Source organism: Dipodomys merriami, unplaced genomic scaffold (assembly GCF_024711535.1).
Source record: "Dipodomys merriami isolate MVZ:Mamm:240054 unplaced genomic scaffold, mDipMer1.0.p SCAF_22, whole genome shotgun sequence".
Taxonomy (NCBI): domain Eukaryota; kingdom Metazoa; phylum Chordata; class Mammalia; order Rodentia; family Heteromyidae; genus Dipodomys; species Dipodomys merriami.
This window is the reverse complement of record NW_027203604.1, coordinates 5897501-5923940: the sequence shown is the minus strand read 5'-3', so window position 1 is coordinate 5923940 and position 26440 is coordinate 5897501. Positions and strand designations below refer to the sequence as shown.

At 35.1% G+C, this 26440-nt stretch overlaps 1 protein-coding gene across 42 annotated transcripts in view; it reads right to left on the bottom strand.

Annotated features, from left to right (window-relative positions):
• The window catches only part of Ptprd (protein tyrosine phosphatase receptor type D), a 2013525-nt gene that overhangs the window by 128778 nt on the left and 1858307 nt on the right, over positions 1–26440 (bottom strand). For 20 of the 42 annotated variants that reach the window (XM_070033182.1, XM_070033181.1, XM_070033197.1 and 17 more), the window contains 4 exons: positions 24411–24501; positions 17595–17804; positions 8974–9134; positions 2255–2269 (listed from right to left, as the gene is read on the bottom strand). In XM_070033182.1, coding sequence (XP_069889283.1) covers positions 2255–2269; positions 8974–9134; positions 17595–17804; positions 24411–24501 — 477 coding nt within the window. The remainder of the gene's footprint in view (positions 1–2254; positions 2270–8973; positions 9135–17594; positions 17805–24410; positions 24502–26440) is intronic. The other 22 variants (XM_070033190.1, XM_070033199.1, XM_070033200.1 and 19 more) reach the window with 3 other exon arrangements.

Here is a 26440-nt window from a genome sequence, read left to right as displayed (position 1 = left end):
AAGGTATTTACAATTCATATTTATAATAAACTGGAAGAAGGAAGGCTCTGGACATCTGATAACTATTTTCTCTCTGATGTAATTAAATGATAGGCAAAACCTTGGATTCCACAAATCCTTATCTAGCCAGGAAAACAAGCTTTATATATTTATTAGTTTGTTTTGATGATGAAAACATAGATAGTTCTGGCTAATCATATTAGTACTACATTATTTTGAGAAACTCATGTATCATATTTTTTTGTCTAACATAGGAAGGATTTCTAAGAGAAGATGATGTATTGGTCATCGTTGGTAATAAAAGTAAAAAGTTTTCAGAAATTGCATTTTTGCTCATAAAATATCAAAAGGCATGCACTAATCTAATCAGGTCCAACATGAATGTAGGTAGTCACATTTTCTTAGTGAGTATTCAAAAGACTCATCATATTCATTTTCAATTTAAAAAATGAAAGAATAGTGACCTGACATTAAATTTGTCTTATTATTTAAGTTAGAACTATAAAACCCTAGTGAAATTTTACTTCTTAGAACTCAATCATGTACAAGAATCAATGTGATATGGAGGAAATGGAAAATCATATGACATGTCAGATTTATGAGAAACTGCATATAATATAAACTTTGTTGTTGGCAATGTAGGAAGTGTTCAAGAAAAATGGTACTTCCTGTCAAAGCGGTGCTTTATTTTTATTTCATCTGGCTCTCAGGAGGGACACCAGGGAAAAAAGACTTTAGGTGTAAAGATTACATTCATGGTTTTACAACAAGGGCATGTGGACATTTGCAATCAGTATTTTGAAAGAAATCTCTAGTATGATTATTTGAAGAAATAGTTTGAAATTTTGAATCACTGTGACACTACTAAGAATGTACTACTCTTAAGCCTGGTAACACCAGTATTGGGTATCTGTCAATTACAAACATTCTTGATAACTTCTTAATTTACATATTAGAGGAATAAGCACTCTTGGTTCAATTTTCTCATCTTAATAGCAGTACAAGAGGTGATTAACTGTAAAAAAACAAAACAAAACAAAACATGGACAGTAGCCAGACACCATTGGTTTAGGTCTGTAATCCTAGCTACTCAGGAGGCTGAGATCTGAGGATTATGGTTCAAAGTCAGCTCAGGCAGGGAAGTTAGTGAGACTCTTTTCTCCAAGAAACTACTCAGAAAAAGTTGGAAGTGGCACTGTAGCTCAAGTGGTAGAGCCCTAGTCTTGAGCACAAAGAGGCCTAGGACAAGACCCAGACCTGGAGGTTAAGCATCAGGACCACAAAAAAAAAAAAATAGTGGACAGTGTTACAAAGGAAGTTAGATCTCTGAGTACATTAATGGGTTCAACATTTTAAAATTTGGCCAGAGAGGAAGAAGACTACTTTGTATGTTATTTTCTGCAGGGTTAATGGCAATTACCAGTGTGTACAAAAGAAAGGAACCTCACATGTGTAATGGGTTTCTAGTACTCAATGTGTGGCTGTCAAACTATAGAAAGTAATTATAGAAAAAAAAAACAGTTCAGGTCCCCTCAGACCTAGACCTGCATGAGAATCATCTGGCAGGGCTTGTGAAAAAGCTGCTAGTTCAGTGTCTAGAATTTCTGTTTGGACTCTAGTGTGACTCAAGAAGTTGTATTTCTGTTAACTTTCCAGGGGACATGTATACCATTATTGTTTGTCAGGTACCACTCACCAAGCTCAAAAGACAGAAAATAACATGAACTAATTATCCAATAACCACACAGGGATGGAAGATAATGGAGAATCATTTTGAATTAAGTAAGAGTTTCACAAAGCTCATCGGTATTTGTAGAAAACGAAATGCTAACATTAGTGTCTCAAGAGGTGATCTGTGATCAGTATTCCAAAGTGACTAATGGTTTAAAAAAAACAAACAAAACAAAACAAAAAACCAAAAAGGCTTATACGACACCTTACATTTCTTCTATGCAGACACATTAACACATAGATACTCATTTAACTTTGACCACTAACAAAACTCAGAAGCTAGTTTTGGTCACCTTCAAATTTGGTTTTTATTAAATTCTTTTCTTATATAGTATAGTTGTTTTTCAGAATCTTCTTAGTATCAAACTTAATGCCTACAAGAAGGCTTTGTCCATCTTCTATGTGGCAGGTAACATTTTTCATACATGGCCCCACCCTCACCTTTTCAATAACTCCAAAGGCTACCAGTATCTTAGTGTTTTTCTTACTGAGAATTGAAGGGATTTTTCCCTCTATTCCTCACCTGTCAGGTTTACTGCTCCATTTTAATGCAGCAAAAAAGGAAAAAGAAAGGCTAAATGTTAGTTGGCCAATGGTAACAAGAGTAACCATGACAACCAAGATTTAAAAAATAGCGCTCACAAGCAAAGACACATAACTGACAAACATTAGGAAATGACACCATATTAAAATATATTTTAAGGCCTTGAATACTGGTAAACACAAGTTTACATGGATGAATAAAGAATCAGTATATCTGTGTATGTGTGTTTGTGTGTGTCTAGTGTTAGTGCTACAATTTTAGGATTATATACTATATTAATTCATCACCTACAAAATAGTGACATGATTATATGCTAGAGGTGTGTAACGATAGACATAATTTGATTTTTACATAACATGCCACAAGAAAACTACTAATGTACTTAATGAAAATACAATGGTATTTCATAAAAGACATTCAGCCATTTAACATGAAAATTCTTCTGTTAAGTGGTATGTTATCCCTTTAATGACATAAAATATCTGCAAATTACATTGAACTGTACAAAAAGTCTGCATAACAGGATAATACACCATATTCAAATGAAGTGGCAGAAATGATTTCTTCAAACACCTCTTGATAAGTAAGGCAATCATAAATCACTTTTTTCCAATAAAGGATTAAATACATTTTCAGTTTGGGAAAATATAATACTCCTCATTATAAACCTACAGAGCATGACCCAATTATATAAACTGGGCTAATCCAGGGAGGCATTTTATTACCAGCCACTGAAAAGACAGATGTTTTCCTCATCATAGTATTGCTGCCTGTGACACAATGACCTTATGTCTTCACAGGTACTTGGCCTATGCTACTGTGTTGATTGTTTCAATACCATAGTGTTTTTCCTCAGACATTGTTTCCTTTTTCTGAAAAAAAAAAACTGATTGTTTGAGACAAATTGCAAAGTAGTGAGTTCCTGATAACAAACATAAAACCACTAATAGCAAAAATAAAGCCACTAAACCCATAATGCCTATTTCACCCACGTGAAATATATGACATTATAAGATAATCCAGTTCAGTTTTCAAAGAAAAAGAAAACCCACATTTAAATAGCACGGATACACACATAAAGAGTAAATGACTCAAATGATTTCAAATGACTGGTTAATCCTTTTTCTTCTTAATCTTAATTTATCAGACATGCTACATTAAAACAAATCCTATCATCCATATTTCTATTGCCCATTTTTTTTGTCAATGACTTCATTAGAGAAACCAGTATAAGGAAATCTACTCCTCTGTATTTAAGGGTACCATTTAGTAAATTACTAGTTTTATGTGGCAATTATGTGCTGGAGTATTCACATAAAAAACTACGTAGTAGATATACAAAACCATTCCTCTTCTAGAGAAAAGTCATCTTTCTAGAGAAACATGAGTGAATGTTTGATGTAAATATCTGAATTTAAAGACTTTCAGAATGGCTAAATTTAAATTAGAGGTGATAATTATGACTATAAATTTATTGCAGGTTTTTCCAGATAAGATGAAGGCAATATTGAATTATGGAATGAACGACTACAAGAAATTGAGTTTGACTTAATATTATTATTACACCTTTATAGATTCAATGATTTTATATGTCTCTAGGCCAAGCCCCCTACTATGCACAATGGGGATAGAGCAAGAAATAAGAATGCCTTTGATTTACAGTGTAGTGGTAGCAGAACCAAGAAAAGGAGCAACTGCAGAAAGCAGTAGGTTCCATTACAGGTAAGGAGAGAGGACATGAATGATTTAGAAAAGAGAAGCATAAGACATCCTGAAGTGGTTTAGTAGAAACAAAAAAAAATGGAAATATCCAAAAAAGTAATGTCATTGAGTAGCTAACATCTTCACTCACTTCTAAAGGATGAGTTAAGGGTGATTCAGGCCAGAAGTGTCAGGGATTAAGAGAGCAGGCATCCCTGTTGCATCAAGGGGCCAGCTAAGAGCCCAGAAGGGGGAAAACCAGCACTGTCTCGTTGGGTCAGAAGTAATATCTCAAAATACTCAGGAGTGCAGTGATTTGTACCTGGTGATAACTTCTATGTAGAATTGATGCAAAAAGTAGAGACTGAAGAGTTTAAAGCAAGTTTGGAGCTGGAGAATGCTAGAAAAATGACTGTCACTATTTTAATTACTCCCCTCCCCCATGGTCTTTCTATGTAAGCATCGCAGAATGGAAATGGAAATTATCATCTTCATAGTGTCCACTCACGCTAGACTATTACCAATTGATCATGTGATTTTGCCTAAAGTGTAACTTCTCTGACTTCCTGTTCCACACTTCTTTTTTTCCCACTGAATATAGAAAACTCTTCTCCCCCATCCTATCAAGCATTTCCAAAGATCCAGATCAACATTTTATTTTTCAGTTGTTTTCTACATACAAAAATTTTCAGGGCACCTGTGGCTCACATCTGCAATCTTAGCTACCCAGGAGGCTGATGTGAGGATTACAATTTGAAGCCGTCTGGGAAAGAAACATCACTGAAAAAGCCATGGAGCCACGGAGCCATGCCTTAAGTAGTAGAGAGCTAGCATTGAGCAAGAAAGTTCAGAGACAGTGTTCAGGCTCTGAGTTCTAGCCCCAAGACCTGCACACACACCAAAAAGTCTTGGGTAGTTCTGGAAATAATAACTGAGTGTCTTCCATATGGAACAAGTATACAGTCAATGAATGTCTATGAATTTTTAATGGCCTTTAATGATTTAAAGTGAAGGGTAGACAAAGGGAGGTTAAATTCATTTTGGACAATTGTATATACATATTGAGCCTACATTAATAATAATAATAATAATAATAATAATAATAATAATAATAATTCTACCTCTATGTTCTTAAGCTTAGAGCAATGTTATTTCAAAAGCTTACTTTATCTAGTTCACAGTACTTTATAAGCAAAGGGTTTCTTGGAAAGACTTTCTACTTCATGTGGCTACAAACCTTGAATGCAAGTATTCTGACAGCTACACCAGTGGATTCCTAAAATTTGTTATCATCTCAACTTGGAATTTTACCTTTTCTTAGCTCACCTAAGACATAGAATAAAAGTGAAAGAAAGGAAGAAAGGAAGAAAGGAAGAAAGGAAGAAAGAAAGAAAAGAAAGAAAGAAAGAACAAAAGAAAGAAAGGAAGGAAGGAAGAAAGGAAGAAAGGAAGGAAGGAAGGAAGGAAGGTAGGAAGAAAGAAAGAAAGAAAGAAAGAAAGAAAGAAAGAAAGAAAGAAAGAAAGAAAGAAAGAAAGAAGGAAGGAAGGAAGGAAGGAAGGAAAGAAAGAAAAGGAAATCCACAACCCAGGGAAATTTGAAGGTCAAAATTTATCAAACATTGAAATTTTCTTATGGTTCAGAAGGCAATACAGGGCCCTTGCAAGGCCTAAGTCATTACTTTTGTCACTAACTATCATTTAAAGGAGTACAACTTACTAGAATACAAAACATAGTCAAGCTAGCAGAATGACAGATCAAAATGTGCTTTTTTATTCAAGATAATATAATGGATAGAAAAGTGTTAACAATGACTCCTTAGGTAATGGAGTAAACTACTTCGTTAAGTGGTAAAACTATCCATAGTTACAAACTTATAATCAATGCAAGTGTCTTATAAATGGGTGTATCTGGCAAAGAGTTATCAAGATAATGTGAATCTGCAGTATTTTATGATCCTTCCCATCTCAAATCATTATTTGCATATTTGTACAGAAGTATTTTAATCATTACAGTAATACTAATGATACTTTTAATTCAGTCATTATCAATGACCTGTGTGTAAACTGAAAGGCATGTCAAAGAGGAAATGAAGAATTTATTACATAATTAACTTTGTTCAGAGTCCAAGCTAAAAAAGACACTATTCATTGGGTACAGAAGATTTCTTCTTGAACTGCTTCATGATAATCAAGAAGGACATTGTTGGGTCTACTTGAATTTCAAGTCAGGGATGTTCTTTACTGCTGAAACAAGCATTTCTATTTCAGAACTGCTTCATGGGCCTTCAGATGGTTTGCTAAATATACTTAGCATTCGAGGATATGTGCATTTTCCAACAATTGCATTAGACGATGCTTATATATACACACACGAAAATGCAACTTGCTTTTAACAGAGTCATAAAACCTTTAAATATGATCCAAGTTTTGCAGAATTAGGAAACATCGTAATGGAGTTCAGTTTTTCAGACACATGCAGATGAAGCAATGAAACTTAATTAAAAATCTTTAAAAAATTATCAAGCCTATTGTTATCTAGTCATAACTCAGTCACAAATACCATACAAACATCTCTGTTAAATGGTCTGATTTAACAATACCAGTCATATCCTAAGAAAATTAAACTAGAAAAATGATACATCCGTCTTTTCTAATTTTAGTAACAGAAAAAAATGTCATGTAATATGGTCCAGAAATGGCTGGTAACAGGAACTTGTTTTCTGATCTGACTGCCATGTGACTACAGGAATAAATATTCCCCAGAGAACAATTTGAATTGGCTTTCTTTATTTATTCTTTTTAAAAAATTACATTCTCTCCTGGTAATAATTGGAGCAACAGACAGGAAACAGCATCGTGTCTGGCTTGTGTTCAGAGAAGATTCATAACTCTTCTGGGTATTGTGATTGGCTGTTATGTCTTGTTCTTATCTCTTACACAGAAGAGGGTTTATGAGACACACCAGGCTCTGAAAGGGTCACACTAGATGTGGATTGGGAATGCAAGATTCAAACTATCTACTAAGGGCACAGCCTCACCTTTGATAATTTGCTTCCTTAGCTAGTATAGAGATGGATTATTGAATGATGGCAGTGATCAAAATAAGGATGAATATTTCCTGTATTGTTTCTAACTCCAGAATAGGACAGGCCATTTAATGGGCTATAGTAATGAACTTTCATTTGCCATTTCTGTCTTCAACTTTCTCTTCATGATAGAATAAAATTGAATAAAGACTTAACAATGAAAATTTTCCAAAGAAGTATTTTGAAGTTATTCTTTTTAATAGTCAAGGCAAGAGGTGATTGAAAAGGGCATATCTCAGGAACTGAAGAAAAAAAAGGAATGGGGTTAGAAATAATAAGATCCATGGGGGGAAGGGAAAGAGGGAGATAAAGGAGGGAGGTGGTAACAAGTTCAACAAGATATGTACTCATTACATAAGGTAATGAGTATTTTAATCACCAAAAAGAAAAAAGAAAATGGAAAAAATAATAAGACCCCCCAAATGGAGCAACCTGGGTATAAAAAAATAATGAATGCAAATAGTACAGTTGAATTAAACAAGAATGAAAGTCTCAAACATTATTATTTGATTTTGAAGGACAATATAAGTAGGAAGGAGAGAGAGAAGAAAGGAGATATAAGGAGGAGATACTTTGTATAGTAGCATTCCAAAGATGATGCTCTATAAAGAAAAATGGGTGTACAGATTAAAGTTTTAGAAAAATAAATTTTGGACTGTCAGAAAGCAGACACATTATCTAAAAGAAAGAGAATTCAGAAGTTAGTTGGATGTGATATATAAGAGATCACATTACATACAAATCTTATTATTTTAAATGGTTATATAGTTATAATTTAAAATCAGAAAGGATTTAGAGGAATAGGTACAAATTTCCTTAGTCTGGGAAGTGATCTAGTGGTAAAATTCAGGATCATATGTAATGGAGGCAGAAACAGAATAGAAAAAGAGTTGAAGATCATAAGACTTGCTGGATATGAATTATTCTCATCCTAATTGAGATCAAATATAACAATCAGATTGATATTCAAGCACATAAGGACTAACGTCATGTACTTTTTTGAGTGAGGAAATGGTACTTTTGGTTCCTCCTTCTTAGGCACAAATGAGAATTTAATAGTGACTACTTAGAATTAAGATTTAGAAGAAAAAGAGGGGTTTCCTTTTTTCTTTCTTTATTAATCCTTAGTTTTTAGCTACTTTCCTTGAGAAATAGCTACAGGAAATATTTCAGCACATGTGCCGATTAATATTAGGATTTGTAGTGTTCCCAAAAAAGACCTATTTGTTGAAAGCTTGACCACAAACGGTTGGTACTATTTTTTCAAGGTTCTGAAAGCTTTAGGAGATAGGATCTAACTAGAGGAGGTAGGTCACTGTAAGAGAGTCCTTTTAGGAGAGTTATTCCAGGTTTCTCCTATTTACTTCTATCCTCTTTGCTCCATTAAGTCTTCTGGCCATGATGAATTTCCCACAGGAAACCATGATTAAAAAGCAATACAAAACAAAACATTTTTTCTCTTAAGGTGTTTCTATGTTTTTCCTGTCTAGTATTTTTGCCATAGTTACACAAAAGTAACTAATATAGATTGAAATGTAGAAATGTAATCGGGTTTCAAAAATATATAGAAATTGAACAATGATCTAAAATAATAAAACTGAAGCTGGTATGGAGTGATATGCTTGAGAATGTACTAAAACCCTAAAGAACATGAGAAGATTTCATCCTACACAAAGAAGTGCAGGGAATGAAGGGTAGAATGTGTAAGATTGACAACAAAAATCTATGTCCTACACTGAACAAGATTCTAAATAGCTCTGTCTTTAGATTTGTTCAAACAAAAATAGTTTATTTCCAACCATCTCTGGGGCTGCATTGAAGTTTTCTGCTGAAATCAACCACATAATGACAAGAGGACAATAAGTATGTCTTCAAAAACAAAGTAGAAGGAGAAATATTGAGCAGACCTACCTTTTGTAGAGAAGAATAGCAATGACAATGCAGATGATAAAGACCACTGCGAGGACAGGCCCTACAACCCAGATCAAGCCTTCCTCTTCATCTGTGATTGGCTGCGGGTCCAGATCCATTGACACAACAGGGTCAGAATAGGGGCTGGTTGCATACATCTTCTGAGGAAAAGCAGAGTCTATTTTAGTTTAAAAAGTGATGGCTTTCTTTTTTAATTGTCAGGGTGATATACATAGGGGTTACAGTTATATACCTAAGGTAGTGAGTGCTTTCCTTTTTGAAGGTTGTTACTCCTCCCTCATTTTCTCCCACTTTCCCTTCTACCCAATCTCCTCAAAATTGTAAAGTTCATTTCCAATATGCTGTCTTGTGAATATCACTGTTCCATTTGTTTGCACTTTATACTTTGTCTCACCATTTTGTTATTCCCCTTCCTTTCCCTAAGTCAGATAAATGTATACACAATACACAGGCTACCAAAATCAAATACAGTGACAACAGGGTATAAACCATAGGGGAAAAAATAATAGAAGAAAGCTGAAACAACTAACATAATATATTAAAAACAACAAAGAAAAATCTCTTCTTTCCATAATTTGGAGTTCATTTAGCTTAGCATCATCTTATATGATGATATGTACATAGCTATTGAGCTACTGTGATCCTCTTCTAGGATGATCCAGACATATACTAATTATTAAAAATAAGGGAAATTATGGGATCTATGTTTCTGTGGGTCTGGCTTACTTCACTTAATATAATTTTTTCCAAGTATTTCCATTTCCTAACAAATGGGACAATGTCATTTTTTCTGATGGAAGCATAGAATTCCATTGTGTATATACACCACATTTTCTTGGTGCATTCATCTACTGAGGGGCATCTGGGTTGGTTCCATATCTTAGCTATGGTAAATAATGCTGTAATGAACATGATTTTGCTGGTAGCTTTAGTATGGCTTTGTTTGTGATCATTTGGGTTAATGCCCAGAAGTAAGACTTCTAGGTCATAGAAAGCTCTATGTTTAGTCTTTTGAGGAATCTCTTCAGAGCATCATTCATATTAGAAAGATGAAAAAGTCCAAGACAATGGAGTTGAGGACAAATGGATGGAGGATATTAGTTGGGTACAAAGGGAAGGAATGGAGGGAATGTAAGGAAAGAACAAAGCACAGAAGGAAGAAAAGAGAGAGTGCAACATTATTTTCTTTATAGAGTGAAATACAATTATTCATAATGGTATGAAGTCACTGCTAAGTTTTAATGAGAATTATATATAATAATGAAAAATTGATGAAGTGTAAAATATCAATAACTAACTGTCCCAATATATTTGATATACGTTGTACCAATGTTTAGTTGCTCTCTGAAAATCAAGAGAAACATCAGAGTTCCAGACTTAAGGCATTACAACTTAAATATACCTACTCTAAAAATTTCCAATCAAAAAATGCTCTGAAATCTAAAATACTCTGAAATCTAAACTGCTTTGAGCAATTTCAAAATATGTCATATTTCAGACTTTTGGATTAGAGAGGCTATACAGATAAATGTATAAATACTACAAAATTGAAAAAAAATCCCAGAAATCAGGAATACTTCTAGGCCCAAATATACTAGACAGGAGATGATGTGCATTACATGGTTAAAAAGATGGAAGTTAATTAAATGTTAAATTTTGACCAGGCTCCTTTGGTTGATTGTTAGGACAAAAACAATGGAAGGCTAAGTCTACAATTCATAAAGAGAACTACATTCTAATGGTCAGATAATAGATGCAAAGTTATACAGAACTGATGTTGCTTTCAAAAAGAATGTTTCAAAAAGAAAGATTTTTTTAGAACTTTAAAGAAGTTACCATTTATTGCTGTAGCTAGGCATTCTAATACTAGATTGAAGAGCAGTGGAGAGAGTGGACATCCTTGTCTCGTTCCTGAGTTTAGAGGAAATAGCTTTAGCTTTTCACCATTGAGTATAATGCTGGCTGTAGGTTTGTCATATACAGCCTTTATTGTATTGAGGAATGTCCCATGGATTCCTAATTTTTCTAGAACCTTCATCATAAAGGGGTGTTGGATCTTGTCAAATGCTTTTTCTGCATCTATTGAGATAACCATGTGGTTCTTATCCTTGATCTTGTTGATGTGTGAATTATGTTAACTGATTTTCATATATTGAACCAGCTTTGCATCCCTGAAATGAATCCTGTTTGATCGTGGTGTATGATTTTTTGGATGAATTGTTGAAGTCGATTGGCCAAAATTTTGTTGGGAAGTTTTGCATCAATGTTCATCAAAGAAATTGGTCTATAGTTCTCTTTCTTTGATGAGTCCCTGCCTGGTTTTGGGATGAGGGTTATTATGGCTTCATAGAATGCGTTCAAATGATCACAAACAAGACCATACTAAAGCTACCAGCACAACTATGTTTATCGCAGCATTATATACCATAGCTAAGAAATGAAACAAACCCAGATGCACCTCAGTAGATGAATGGATCAAGAAAATGTGGTATATATACACAATGGAATTCTATGCCTCCATCAGAAAGAATGCCATTGCCCCATTTGTTAGGAAATGGAAATATTTGGAAAAAATTATATTAAGTGAAGTAAGCCAGGACCAAAGAAACACATAGGTCCCATGATTTCCCTTATTTGCAATAACTAGTATATCTCTGAGTCAAGCAAAAAAGGTAAGATAAGTTGATGTTAGGGAATGAACCCCAAGATAAGTATTCAAAATGTTTTTTTCTTTCATGCAATTGTTTCTAAGATGATTACTATGTTGCTTTGTATGTCCCTCCCCCACAGTATAACCCCTGCTTTCACTGTATTTGATGTTGGTATAATTTGTGGAGGGGAAGGGCAAAAACAAATCGTTCAACTAGGGATACAGGTGGACCCATTGCAGCAATGAGATATACAAGTCGATATGTCGAAAAATGAACTTTACAACTTTGGTGGGTGGGGGAGGGGATAAGATGGGGGAAGGTGGGAGGAGTATGGGAAGGGATGGGAAGGGAAAACAAAGAGGAGGCAACAATGCTTGATAAGAAAGGTACTCGTTATCTTGCCCATGTAATTGTAACTCTTCTATATGGTATTCTCACAATAAAAACAAAAGAAGTTACCAGTTCCTATTTAATTTTGTTAGAGGTATGTTTGGAGGTTGCTTTGCTTTTTCCAACAAATAATGTATACTTTTGAAACTTACATTTTCTTGGTAAAGGGAAGTACTACTGAATGTCTATGAACTTTGTTTCTGTAATCTTCTATTTCAGAAAAATATTCTCATAATTCTTTCCCTGAAGTATTTCCATAATTCTGTCTATTAAAACTTTTTCCTACTTAATAAATAATTCATACTTCTTGGACATCTTGGTTTTCCTGATTCTCTATCACATCTCACTCAAACATCAACACTGGTGTTATTAACTAATTTGCAAATCTAATTGCTTTTACTCAGTTTTTACTCTTCTGAATATCTTTCTCAGATTTGCTCTGGTTGACAAAGACTCTGTGTGTGTGTGTGTGTGTGTGTGTGTGTGTGTGTGTGTGTGTGTGTGTGTGTGCATGAGTCAGTAATGGGATGTGAACCCGTATCTATTTTATTCAAGGCTGATGCACTACAAATTGAGCTACAGTTCCATTTCAGCTTTTCATGGTCAACTGGAGATAAGAATCTCAGGGACATTTCTGCCTTGGCTGGCTTTGAGGCTTCATCCTCAAATTTCAGCTTCCTGAGTAGGACTATGGGATGTGAACAAATGGCATCCAGGTGACCAAAGATTTTTAAAAACATCTCTTTATGACTTTCTTAGTTCTAAATTCAATTGCTTCCTTCCTAATCTTTCCTAGTGATCTTCCGATGTCAGACTCCTTAGTAGAGTAGAAGGATTACAAGGTATGAACCACTGGCACACAGCTCACTGAAGATATTTTTTTTTAATTTCTCTCTTTGATTTTAATATTTCTAAATTTGTCTCCTTCCTAAACTCTCCAACCTGCTTTAACTCTATTAAGTTCAATTCCTTTGACTGTGGGTCTCAGGGGACAGTATTCTTAAGTTTTGCTGTTCACTAGCCTGCCTTTCTCAACCCTAACTTTAACTACTAGCTTGTGAACAGATTATTTCCTCATTAATGTTCCTAAACTCAGGAACTCTACTAATTCCAGACTTTCCCATACACATCTTCTTCTGGTTTCCCAAGTATTTCTTATCTCACTATCAAGGAGACTATTGACTTTACTTCTCAGTGACATACATGTCACCAGGCCTAAATGTTATCTCTACAGTCTCATGGTTACTATTGTTAATATAGGATATCATTCATGCCCTCCTGTCCATACTAAGAATTTTTTCTTCCTTCTAATCATCATAACTGCTGTTAGAGTTATTGTCCTAAATTGAAACCATTTTTAAGAGGCTCTGGTAATCTCTAGTTAAAACCTAAGTATCTTCTCATGATTCTCTAGAACCCTCACAATTTTTCCAACTACATCTAACCAATTCTGTCCCAGTGAGCCTTTTTGCTACAGTTCCATAAATGTTCATTCTATTCTTGCTCCTTAACACTCTAACAATTTCCACAACATTTAGTTCTTAAAATCCAACCACTCTCCAAAGACCCACTTAAGTACATCCTCCTAATGGGAAGAAATCAGCCATTACAAAAATATACACATGAAAATAATGTATGTAAAGAATTTACTTAGTCTTTTATACCTTTTTACATAGTGTCCACCATACTTTGTTTTAAATTTTTATATATGCTTCATTTCTTTTAATGAAACTTTAAAATCCTGGAAGGTAAGGCTTTATATACTCTTTGCATTTATATGTGACTAGTATAGACTTTGCATTTAGTAAGTTCTCAGCAAATCTGGGCTAAAATAATGAATAACTGATCTTTTCCAACGGCTGAGACATGAGTGAAAAATGCCCATTTTTCAAGATTAGCAAATATATGTTTGTTTTTGTTTTCTGTTGGTTGTGGGGCTTGAATTCTAGGCCTGGGAGCTGTCCCTCAACTCTTCAGCTCAAGGTTAGCACTTTACCACTTGAACCACAGTGCCACTTCTGACTTTTTCTGTTTATGTGGTGCTGAGGAATTGAACATAGGTCCTCATGCATGTGAAGCAAGCACTCTACCACTGAGCCACCTTCCCAACCCAAATATATGTATTTTAAAAACATTTTACACTTTCAAGATTTATTATAAAGCTACCGTAATCAAGACAATGGGATATTAGTTTCAAGATGGAAAACATGGTCAATGGAAGCCAACAGAGTCCAGAAACAGATCCTCAAATATGCAGAGAGCTGATTTTCAACGAACATATCAAGTTAAGGAAGTGGAGTTAAAGGCTTTGTCCACTTAAACTTGGTAATCTGTGTGCCAATAATATACAAATGATGTCTGAATGTTTTTAATGTTTTTAGCCTCTTCCATCTTTTAAAGCACAGTTAAGGCATATATTCTGAATTTTATTGCAATAAGCTCAGCAAGCAAGGCAACCAGGAAAATGCATTTCACTGAATTATTATATCTTACTCTTTCTTCCTATTTTTTTATTTGCGTAGAAAAGGAACTCACCTGACTTTCTAATATATCAATACAAGATGAAAGCTTAGTACACATGTTCAGCCTTTCAGAAGCAAGAGAAAGAAAAGGAAAGACACATGAGAGAGGAGAGAGAGAGAAAGAGAGACAGAGACAGAGACTGAGATAAAAAGAGGACATGAGATGTATACATATAATACAGTATAAGAATTTACAAACAGAACTTGAAAAATTGACTCTATATAGCCCAAAATATAATTTTTATTAAAATTTTTGCTTTGATTTATACTTGCTCTTATTTTGTAGATTATACTCAAATTGATGGAGTAATCATAAACTCAATCCATGTTTTGAAATTCTTTAATAATAAGGTGGTTTGAACTACTATCCTCAGATCTCAGCCTCCTGAGTAGCTAGGATTATAGATGTGAGCCTCTGGCGCCTAGCTGAGGTAAGACTTGGTTAATCAACATGGAACATTGCAACAATGAGATGTACAAGTCGTTATGTCAAAAAACGAACTTTACAACTTTGGTGGGGGCAGACGGAGGGAGATGGGAAGGGATGGGAAGGAATGGGAAGGGGAAACAAAGGAGGAGGTATGCTTGAAAAGAAATGTACTCATTATCTTGCCCATGTAATTGTAACCCCCTCTACACTGTATTTTCACAATTAAAAAAAAAAAGATGGAAATCTAAGCAGAATTTTTTCTAAAACACATAGCTTTTCTGTCTGAATCAGGAAACAGAGCCATAATAATGTGGAAAACAAAGCCATGGAAGTTGAAAAGTAGAATTGCTCTTTGGGTAAGAATAATTTAAAAAAGACTGAATTTGAAGTCATTTTAAATCTAGTTCTCTAGTATTCTTAATATGAGAGAATAGATTGAGGGAGGCTCATGTCTTTGATGGAAGAGGCTGGCGAGGGGAGAAATGATTTTTGTGCCTTCAAATCGTCAACCAATCAATAGAGGGTTTGGATATTATTAACAGACATGCAAATCTGAAACTTACAAAAAACCTACATTACTATAAAATTAGAAGAGTTGGATGCAATACTTGGCTATAAAGTAAAATGAGAGTAATGTCAAGAAATAAGATGGTGAAAGAAGAATTAAGTTTTGGTGTGTATTATGTATTTATTAAAAATAAATGACAGAAAAGTAAAACAAGCTCTGTTGGGGTGAGTATGGACAATTGGGTGAGAGGGAATGGAGAGAGTAAATGAGGGCAAATAATGGTTCAAGTGCCTTATATGCATATATAAGCAAGAAACTAGTTGATACTGTTTTAAGGTAGAGGGGAAAAGAAAAGAACAATAGAGAGCATTAAGATTAATGTGATAGGGGCTGGGAAGGTGGCTCAGTGGTAGAGTGCTTGCCTTGCATGCATGAGGCCCTGGGTTCGATTCCTCAGCACTACATAAGCAGAAAGGAAAAAAAAGCCAGAAGTGGTGCTGTGGCTCAAGTGGTAGAGCGCTAGCCTTGAGCTGAAGAGCTGAGGGACAGCATCCAGGCCCAGAGTTCAGGCCCCACAACCGGACCCCCGCCCCCCCCCCCAAAAAGATTAATGTGATACACTGTATGCATATATTGACTGTCACAATGAAAGTCCCCTTGTAAAACTAATGTATGAATGAGAGTACTAAAATGAAAAGATGACATATTACAGATAAAATTCGACTATGTACTGGTGAGGATAGATCTAACCACTTTTGAAGAGCATGGGAAGACTTCAGAAGCCAGTCTCTGAGAAAGTGCCATCGGTCTACATGATCTGTCTGATGAGACTTTTCTTTGCTGAATTTTCTGATTTACCTCAATGAGGTGAAAGTGCTTTTTGAAATCCATCTAGAGACAAAAATATCTAAAGATAAAATTCTCTCATCTATGTTTTTAAAGAATGAGATGCTTTCCAATATCCCATTTCCTTTAGGTTCTTTTTTTTTAAAGTTTTCAACTAGAGAGAACATGTTCTGTATATTAAAATTCCAGGAAAGCCTTCACTTTGTTTTGAAATGGCATTTTGCACACAAAGGTAAATCAGGCTGCCTTTGTGTTTTGATTTTCTATAAGGGAGTTTCCTTCAGTCATTTGAGTAACAGCCTCACAGTCTACACTAACCCCTGATGTGGAAAAACCTTTGAGATATTCTGAACTTCTTATATACAGAAAGTGGCTGGCTCAATGAACTGCCATGCCTGTCAGATTTAAGTTCCGATTTAAAACGATACAATTTGGAATATGTATATTAAATGTTAATATAAACTGTCAGTTCAAAATCTACCCCACTACTCATCTACAATTTCTTCCCTCTTGTTTTGTTTAAAATCCAAAGCCATTGAAGCATAAAATGGCAGAAGAGCAAGATGAGTTACATAAAATAAGACAACTCATTATTTAGACTTCTTTATGAATTCTTTCATTGATTTTTTTTCTTGGGCTTTCAATGATAAAGTCACTCGTAACTTGCTGTAATTATGGAAGCTGATTGTACTTCCTTCTTAGATTGACTTTCTGGTAAGGCAGGCTAGAGGCACTATGTCTTCACTGGCAGGCACAGAAGAATAATTATTCTCCAATATTTTCAAATATTTCCAAATAGAATATATTAAGTTACAGAGCTTGTTTCATATTGTAATCACAATATGAAGTAATAACAATGACTATCCCAAATATTACGTGGAATGAGAACGGTATTTTATTTTTCTGAAAATGGTCATCTTTAATGAATGAGAGAAGAGTAGGCAGAGATTAATATTCTATTATGCATGTTACATTGATGGGTCTAAAGAACTAGGACCCAACTGTCTCGAATTTCATACACTAGAAGTATACCTGAAATCCTGTCATCCATTATCATGTTGTAAAGTAGGGTTATGTGATATATCCAGCCATCTTGGAAGATTAAGCATCCTATTGCTACATATAAGCTAAAGACAGCTCATGAGAAATAATTACGATGAAGATTCCTATGTATTCCCAAATAACCACATAGTGTGCTGGTGAAAATGTGTAGTTCTAGCATAGAAAACAGATGCCATCACAAATTAACTTACAGACTCTGCATGTTCCATCACCGCTAACACGAAGAAGACATATTCTTGACCACTTTGGAGTTGCTTGTTTGTAAATCCACCATAATGCTTGTCATCCCCCAGGGTGAACTCAGTAGGCAGAACATCAAAGTGAGCTGCAATATATGGCTTTAATTCGACTTCTCTCCCATAACGGATGCTTCTGCGTTTCCTAGATATCTCCTTAAGCAGCTTAAAGAAAAAGTGAGAAACGAAGAATGAAATGTAAACAACTATCCAAATTATTGATGTTAAAAAAGGTGAAATGTTTAAAAGGGTGAAATCAGTTCATGACTGGGAATCACCCATATAAAATTTGTCCACATTCCACAACACATGCTACCACCACGGGCTTTCAGGTAGTTTGATCCTTCAAATCCTGTTTTCCTCTTAAGGCCAGGACTAGTTATAAACACAGGGCACTTAGATTTTTATTGGTATAGTGTCTATCATTTCCTACTCAACTGAAAATCTTTCAGAGACGATTGTGCCTTGTTAGTTGACTAAGAAAGCCAGCATGATTCATGGTAACCTGACCTTGCAGGAGATTTATTTACTAAGTAGTAACCTAATTGAAAAGCATTGAAAACGTCAGATATGGCTATATTTTGGAGGAAGTTAGTACCATTTACATTATTTTCAGTAATAAGTTATCTGATTAAATTCTCTCAAAAATCTAATGAGGGGCTGGGAAGGTGGCTCAGTGGTAGAGCGCTTGCCTTGCATGCCTGAGGCCCTGGGTTCGATTCCTCAGCACCACATAAACAAAAAGAAAAAAGCTGGAAGTGGCACTGTGGCTCAAGTGGTAGAGTGCTAGCCTTGAGCTGAAGAGCTGAGGGACAGTGCCCAGGCCCAGAGTTCAAGCACCATGACTGGACCCAAAAAAAAAAATCTAATGAGTACCTTTGATTAAAATTAGTAATTAGCTATTGTCACTTTTCTTTTACAATTTCTGGCTTGACTTGACTCCTTGATGTGTGATTTCTCACTGTGTTCTGCATCCAAGTTTCCATAGAATCTAATTCTCTGGGGAGTTTGACTGTCTTACCAAAGACACAGGCAGGGTGGATAAAAAGTAAATGTCTACATTCTGAAGAAAATAATCTTTCATATATATTTATAAATACATAGATGCATAGATGATGCCTGCAATTGTAAAAATGTATAGCTTTTAGATAATCAAACTTGACTCTTATTAGGAGAAAATAGTACAAATAAAGGTTGATTTCAAGATGATATCAAAGTTTTTTTTTTTCCCATTACAAAGACTATAATTGGAAAAAAAGACTAACAGTCTGGGATGGAATGTGAGGTAAGTAGCAATTTTTTAACAGCTTCTTAGAATTTGTTAATATATATTTTGATTGTAAAGATTCTGTGCAAAGGGGTTACAGTTACATGAGTAAGGTAATGCATACATTTCCTATTGAGCATTGTTACCTCCTCCTTTGTTTCTCCCCCACCATCCCTTCCCTCTCCACCTCCTCAACTTCTCCCTCCCCGTCCCCCGAAACTGTAAAGTTCATTTTCAACATAGTGTCTGCTACATCTCATTGTTACAAGGGGTCAACCTGTATCCTTATTTCAGCATTTTGTTATTTCCCTTACCCTCCCCAAATTAGAAAAATGAATATACAAGACGCAGGGCATTGGAATCAAATACAGGGACAACAGGGGTTATACCATGGGGGAAGAGCATACAAAAGAAACAAAAAAAATCACAGAGTATGTTGTAAGTATATTAAAAACAACAGCAAGAAAGATAAAAACTTTTGTCTCCCTATCTTGGGTTTCATTTCCCTTAGCATCATCTTATATGATCATGTGTACATCGCTTTTGACCTTTTCTGCTTGTCTTAGACATACACGAGGTATTGCAAATAAGGAAAACCATGGGACTTATTTCTTAGAATTATTATTTGTGTTAACATCTGTGTAGAAAATGTTGCATGTGTGAGGACAAATTGGAAAAATGTCTGTGCACCTGAGTGCAAACTCTTTCTCCATTTGGATAAGCAAACATAAAGTACTTATGGAAAGGTAGGGAAGCTATTCACTTCCCTTCCTTTTGTAAATTGAAAATTAATCCTACACACAAAAGTAGTGATATGTGTTTAATAGAATGTGACAATGCACAATCAAGGCCAGACTCCTGTAATAAAGATGGCAGCAGACCCTCTCTATGACAAACACTGATAGCTTTGCTAGCAGCCTGCTGTGTTACACTCTTCTACAGAGAATTCCAAGTGGACTCAGCTGGTTCCAAATTATACCCTAATGATGTAGAAAACATTTTTCAGGCTTCATAGATAATTTCTGTTCATGTTATTTGTCAATAATACTTAACTGGCAATATTCATATTTTTCTGTGAAATTTGACATTATTGATGCAATTAAAATTACACAAAATATTACGTGAAATATGTGCTATACAGAGTACTGTATATTAGACTTTATATGTTCTGCTAACTAGGACCATCTGATGATCCATTTGGGTAGGTAATTCTAACTGATTAGCCAGTAAATAGAAAAAAAGGATAGAAATTTAGTACAACCTTTAAATTCTGTTGTCAAATGTAAGATGATTTACAATAGTGATGGTGACAGTGAGTCACTTATTGAAACCTTACTAGGTGCCAGATACCCTTCTACAAAAGCTCATTTAGACTTCATAATAACCACATGAAGGTTGAGCACAAGGCGCTCCATTCCTAAATGAGGAAATTGAGGTGCAAAAGAAAGTCGTCATGAATGGTTGACTCAATGAGTGAAATAAAAAATAATACATAGAGATATTTTCAATTTTATTTTTACTTAATGGTTACACCAAATCACCAAATCTAGCATTACCTGCGTTTCAGCTTGAAAATCTCAACTATTGCAACTCAGTCTGTAAATAGATATGGATAGACATGTGTTATTATTTCTCTGTTGCTATTTCATAAAAACCCTCTGATGCTAAAGGGTTAATGTAATAGTATACATAAAAAGCCATTACAATGGTTATTGTTGGTATGTAGTAAGTAGTAGTCAGTTACTTACAGGAGAAATGAACTACAGATGAGCTGAATTTTGAAGTTAGTTAATCAAAAACATTTACCATCAGTTGTTTATATGGCTGTGTTTCCTCTTCTACTTCACTGATCAAACCCTACCTTTGATTTTATTCATATTTCATAGGTAGACAGCTGTCATAATTCATCCAGATCACTGTCATTCCTCAGAAGCCCTTTTCCTAGGGTTTACTTAGTAGACTCCAACGTACAAACTATTTGAGTGTTTTGTTTTTCTTTCCTTAAGTTCAGGGCAGTCATTCACCTGACCCTTAACTTGAAGATGGCTCTTATCTCTTTAGGATATATAATTGTGTGATATAATTTAAATTGGACAAGTGAGCTCAGTTAACACCAATTTATCCAGTATGCTAAAGTTAAAATCACCAGTGACTATGTTATTTTATGACATGCCTTTGAGGTACAATGAGACAAAAAAAACTCATGATATCTTACGTGCCCTGCCCTAGATTAAATATAACCAACATTTTGGGAGTTGTTCTGCCTCAAATTCACTTCAACTATCAATGGCTGTCTTGCCTAGTTTGACCTTGAGAAGAGCAATTCCAGTCTATGAATTTATCATGTGAAGAGTATCCCCAGACAAAGAATAAATGAGTTCAAAGGATAATTTTGAGAGTAACTCTGTTTAGAAAGCCTCTTTCAATATTTTATGGACCCTAGATGTGAGGCCTACATGTAGAAATCCCCTTAGGACATCATTCTATTTGATGATATGGTTCCCACAATTTGAATTATAAGCCTTTCTGAGAACTTGGTCAAACACATTGAAGAGACGAGCACTGCTTTGTCAAACCTGGCAGTAGTGAGCTATAGATAAAATTACCACAATACTTTTATTATGCATGGTACAGAAAAAAAAAGAAGTCCTGTCTTTAGGGATCAGAGATTAGATGAGTAAGCATAAAGAGAGGCCATAGCCTACTTTCATTTGTTCCTCTCCACAATAGTTACAAGATGTATTGGAAGTAATCCCAGAAGATCTATCAAGGGCTTTGGTTCTTTATCAGAAATAATTTTCATTTTCCAGTCAATGCATATCTTATTTCTTCCACCATTAATTCTACAATGTGGTCTCAATTATATCAGTAAGAAAAGTGGGAAACAACCCATGCTGACCCAAAATTTTTGAATTAATAAAATATTCCTTATCAAAGTATTATACAGATCCATGCACCACGAAACTTGCAGGATGATTAAAATGACCCTTTGTTATGGGAATCAGCGGCAATGACCTGGAGAATTTAATTGCAAGAAAGTTCAATGTCACATAGCCCTGTACTTTAATCCATTAGCACTGCTGTGCATTTTGGAGGTTAAAACCTGACTATAAAAAGGAATCACTTCCTACCACTTATGATCGAGTGGCTTCGCTACCAAGGAAAGCTTATTATTTAAAGGTATTTGATGTCATTTTGCTTCGGATCTCATTGCCTTGAAAACATCTTTTTAACACATAGAAATATTCATATTCTACAAGTTGCCCTTGCATTTCAAATCGAATTCCACCTAAAATGGCATGGTACCAATTGTGAGCTTCAGCTAAGAGCTGATTAAAACAGTAAAGACAATCCCAGGATTAACTGATTAGTCAGTTGCAAGTTAAATCAGGTCAGGTCTAGCTTCAAAATCCTTACAAAACTTAATCAACTGATAGTTTTAAATTTTCAGATGAATGAGTAAGACTTCTTCACAGAATAAGGTTTTTATTCCTTTATTATTAATAGATAAATAATGCATCTGAATTACTGAACCACATTACTAAAGTGTCATTACTAAATTGTACCCCTCCAGTAATCAAGTAGTAATGACATAATACCATTGGCCTGAATTTGAACTCATCTCACCTTCTGAACTTGGTCAAATATAACTTAGACAAGTGAGTTATATATAACTCAAATATAACTCAGACAAGTGAGGCTGGTGATGAATTTCACCTCTAGAGATGAAATAAACCAGCCAAAGATGGCAGTTTTTTGTTTTTAATCAGGACAGAGATTTTTTTTGCATAAAGACATTTCAAATAAATATCAGCTATTAGTAATGTCGATAAAGAATTATTGTCCTTGATTTATTTGCACTAGCTTGAGATAGACAGACTAGAAATAGCAGGTTGTGTTATGCTATGACATATGAATTCTACTGTAAACAAATCCAATACACTAAATTCCTTTCATCTCCCCCAATGAGGGCTTAGAAGTTACTAAAAGCAACATTGTATTAAAATAACAAAATATGTCCTGTATATTTGAATGCAAATTCCAATCATGAGTTTGCTGAGGTCCTCTGTGATCTGGCTTCGTAAAAGGAACCATAGTTTGATAACTAAATTGAAATATGTAATAGTTCAGTTTTTTGCCTCTTTATATTATGTATTAACTTTTAAAGAAAGACAAATGCTCTTTGTTAGAAGTATAAATTAAATATGCACCTAGTATGGTAAGATTTTAGGAATTAAAACCATAATTTAGTACTTTTTAATCATTTGTTTTCATTTTTGCCATTGTCTAAAATTTAGTTCTTCAGCAGTTAAATGCACTTTTTTTTGGAGCAGGGGAGTGCCAGTCTTGGAGTTTGAACTCAATGCCTAGGAACTGTCCCTGGGCTTTTTTTTTTATCAAGGCTGGCATTCTACCATTTAAGCCACAGCTCTGCTTCCACCTTTTTGTTGGTTAGTTGACCACAGTCTTTTCTGCCCATGCTAGCTTCAAACTGGAATCCTCAGATCTCAGCCTCCTGAGTACCAAGGGTTCCAGGCATGTGCCACTGTTGCTCAACTCAAGTACTTCTGATTATAAAAATCTTCGAGAATATAGAATAAGGCAAATATTTGCTGATAGGTAGAATTCCTGTTGACATTCTATTTTGCCTTTCATAATTCTACAACATGCTTTACAAAAGAAAGTGGAAAAATATTAAGGCCAACAAAGACTAGTCAGGTTGTAAACTATTGCAGCTACCTGTCTTTTAGTTAGAGTAAAAAAAAAAGTAAGCCAGGCCCAAAGAAACATAGGTCCCATGTTTCTCTATTTGCAATAACTAGTATATGTCTGAGTCAAGCAGAAAAGTTCAGATAAGTTGATGTTGGGCGAAATGAACTCCAAGATAAGGACTCAAATGGTTTTTTTCTTTCTTGTGATTGTTTCTAACATATTTATAAGATGATTTTTTTGTTGCTTTGTATGTCCCTCCTCCACAGTATAACCACTGTTATCTCTGTATTTGCTGTTGGTATAATTTGTGGAGGGGAAGGGAAAAAACAAATTGTTTAAATAGGGATACAGGCAGACCCAATGAGATGTACAAAAACGTCAGGTCAAAAAACAACTTTTACAACTTTGGCCAGGGACGGGGGTGGGGGGGGTGGGGGGGCCTTGGGGGGAATCATGGGGGGGGAGGGGGGAGGGGGGAAGGGGTAGATGGGAAGGGATGGGAAGGGGAAACAAAGGAGGAGGCAACAATGCTTGATAAGAAATGTATTCATTACCTTGCCCATGTAATTGTAACCCCTCTGTACGGTATTTTCACAATAATAATAATAATAAAAGGTCTTTGCTGGAATCCCTAGAGTATAGGAGGCCCACAGCACCACTGAACTATTCAAGTACTCAGATGTGCACAAGCCAGCCCTTGGATTAGATGCTGAAAAGCAGCCAGAGGAAGGAGAGAATAGTTAATAAACCAAACAACTAATGAAAGACCCAGCCAACAAAGACATAGTTACCTCATCTAATTCCATTTCATCAGGACTCTCCCATGGCTTGATAAATTTCCCACGAGATTTCTTCAAAGGCACGATTATTATGTAGTAACCTCTGCACAGGAATAGATACATACAAATAAGGTTAGTTCAGAGGGGAGCCAAAATGGACACTGCCTTAAATCTTCCATAGACCAATGATGAGGGCTGAAGGAAAATTATAGATACGGAGTGACTTGTCCATTTCTTACATCAATGACAAATAACCAACTGTTTGTTCAATTTTAGAAACAACATGCGCCGACATTTCTGTGTGACTTCAATGATCTCATATAGTAATATCGCCATGGTTGGCTGCTTTTTATGAGGTATCATAAACGGAACAGGAACAGTTTGTTAGGATCCTGGTGGTGGATGCATACAAGGCCAGGATATTGAAATCTACCACCACAAGCTGCTGAACCACATAGTTTCTATGATATTCACTTATAAGACAGTTTCTAGTGCAAATCTATATAATACAATTTTTATCTCCAATAACCATACATTATTTATTTATAAAATCCAAAATACTTTTATTTGTATTAAAAAACATAAAAATGACTCATATTTGCAGAACAGTTAAATACAGTAAGATGTAAAAACTCCTCTTTCTTTTTAATGTACAAAATTGGAAAGCTTAAGGTAAGTACTGCAGAGATTTTAATATGATTTCTACCTGTTGTCTTCAAAAAATACATCTCAAGATAGTCTCTACAAGAAGAAACAAATGTGTATGATTCCTTATACTAGAATACTAAAATGTAAGTACCATGTAAAGCCATTATTTAAAATTTTTCTTATAATTTCTTTATAGTGTAGGGCTACCACTCATACTATTCTTTGATAGTAATTATATAAGGCTCTTGAACATTATAGATCATTACTATTAACATGTTAAACTCTTCCTCATTATCAGGAGTTATAAAAAATGTCTAATCTGCCGGGCGCTGGTGGCTCACGCCTGTAATCCTAGCTACTCAGGAGGCTGAGATCTGAGGATTGCGGTTCAAAGCCAGCCCGGGCAGGAGAGACCGTGAGACTCCTATCTCCAATAAACCACCAGAAAACCGGAAGTGGCGCTGTAGCTCAAGTGGTAGAGCGCTCGCCTTGAGCTGAAGAGCTGAGGGACAGCGCCCAGGCCCAGAGTTCAAGCCCCACGGCCGACAAAAAAAAAAAAAAAATGTCTAATCTATTTTGGCCTCCTACAGGAGGAAAACAGAGGTATGGGCTATAAACCTGTGAGATTGGGTCACAGACAAAACAACTAGGAGCCATTAAATAGCTACCCAATTTAAAATATGCCATGCCCAGAACAGATATATGTTGTAATAGTCTGAATTTTGAAAAGTTAACCAAAAGAGCATAAATATCTGAGTAACATTTTTATAGTAAGCACATATTGAAATAACATTCTGAATATATTGGGTTAAATAAAAAGTTATCAGAAATAATTGAACCAGTTTGTTCCTAGCTTTTCTACTGTCATTACTAGAAAATGTAAAATATCCATGCATGTCTCACTGTATTTTTTGAGCCATGCTTTTCTAGAGCACCTGAAACTATGTCTTGACCAGAATTTGGGCTCTGCTACAGATGTGCTGAAAGATTATCAGGCTACTTGTTTAACATCCTTAAATCTCAGTTGTGTATTATGAAAAGTAAGTTAATATTTCAGCTGTTACTTGGAAAAAATTAAAAGTGTGTAGTCAAACTGCATAGCAAGTGTGTGTGGCACAGTTTTTAACACCTAAAGAGTGTGCTTTAGGCTAGTTAGGCTGACCATCAAGGCAGGAGAGGGACAGTTGAGCTCTCTTTTTCATTCGGATGGATAAAATTCCGTGAGATGCAGGTAAAAGAACTTTTTTAGCTCCCCACCCTAATTGAGAATTCAAGACATACTAGACAATTACACCATGGTGTTCTGAGCAACTAATCAACAGATGTTCAGAATTCTTTCCCCTATTCATTCATTTTCTTTACTACAAAAATAATCATGATGATCAAGGAAGGTG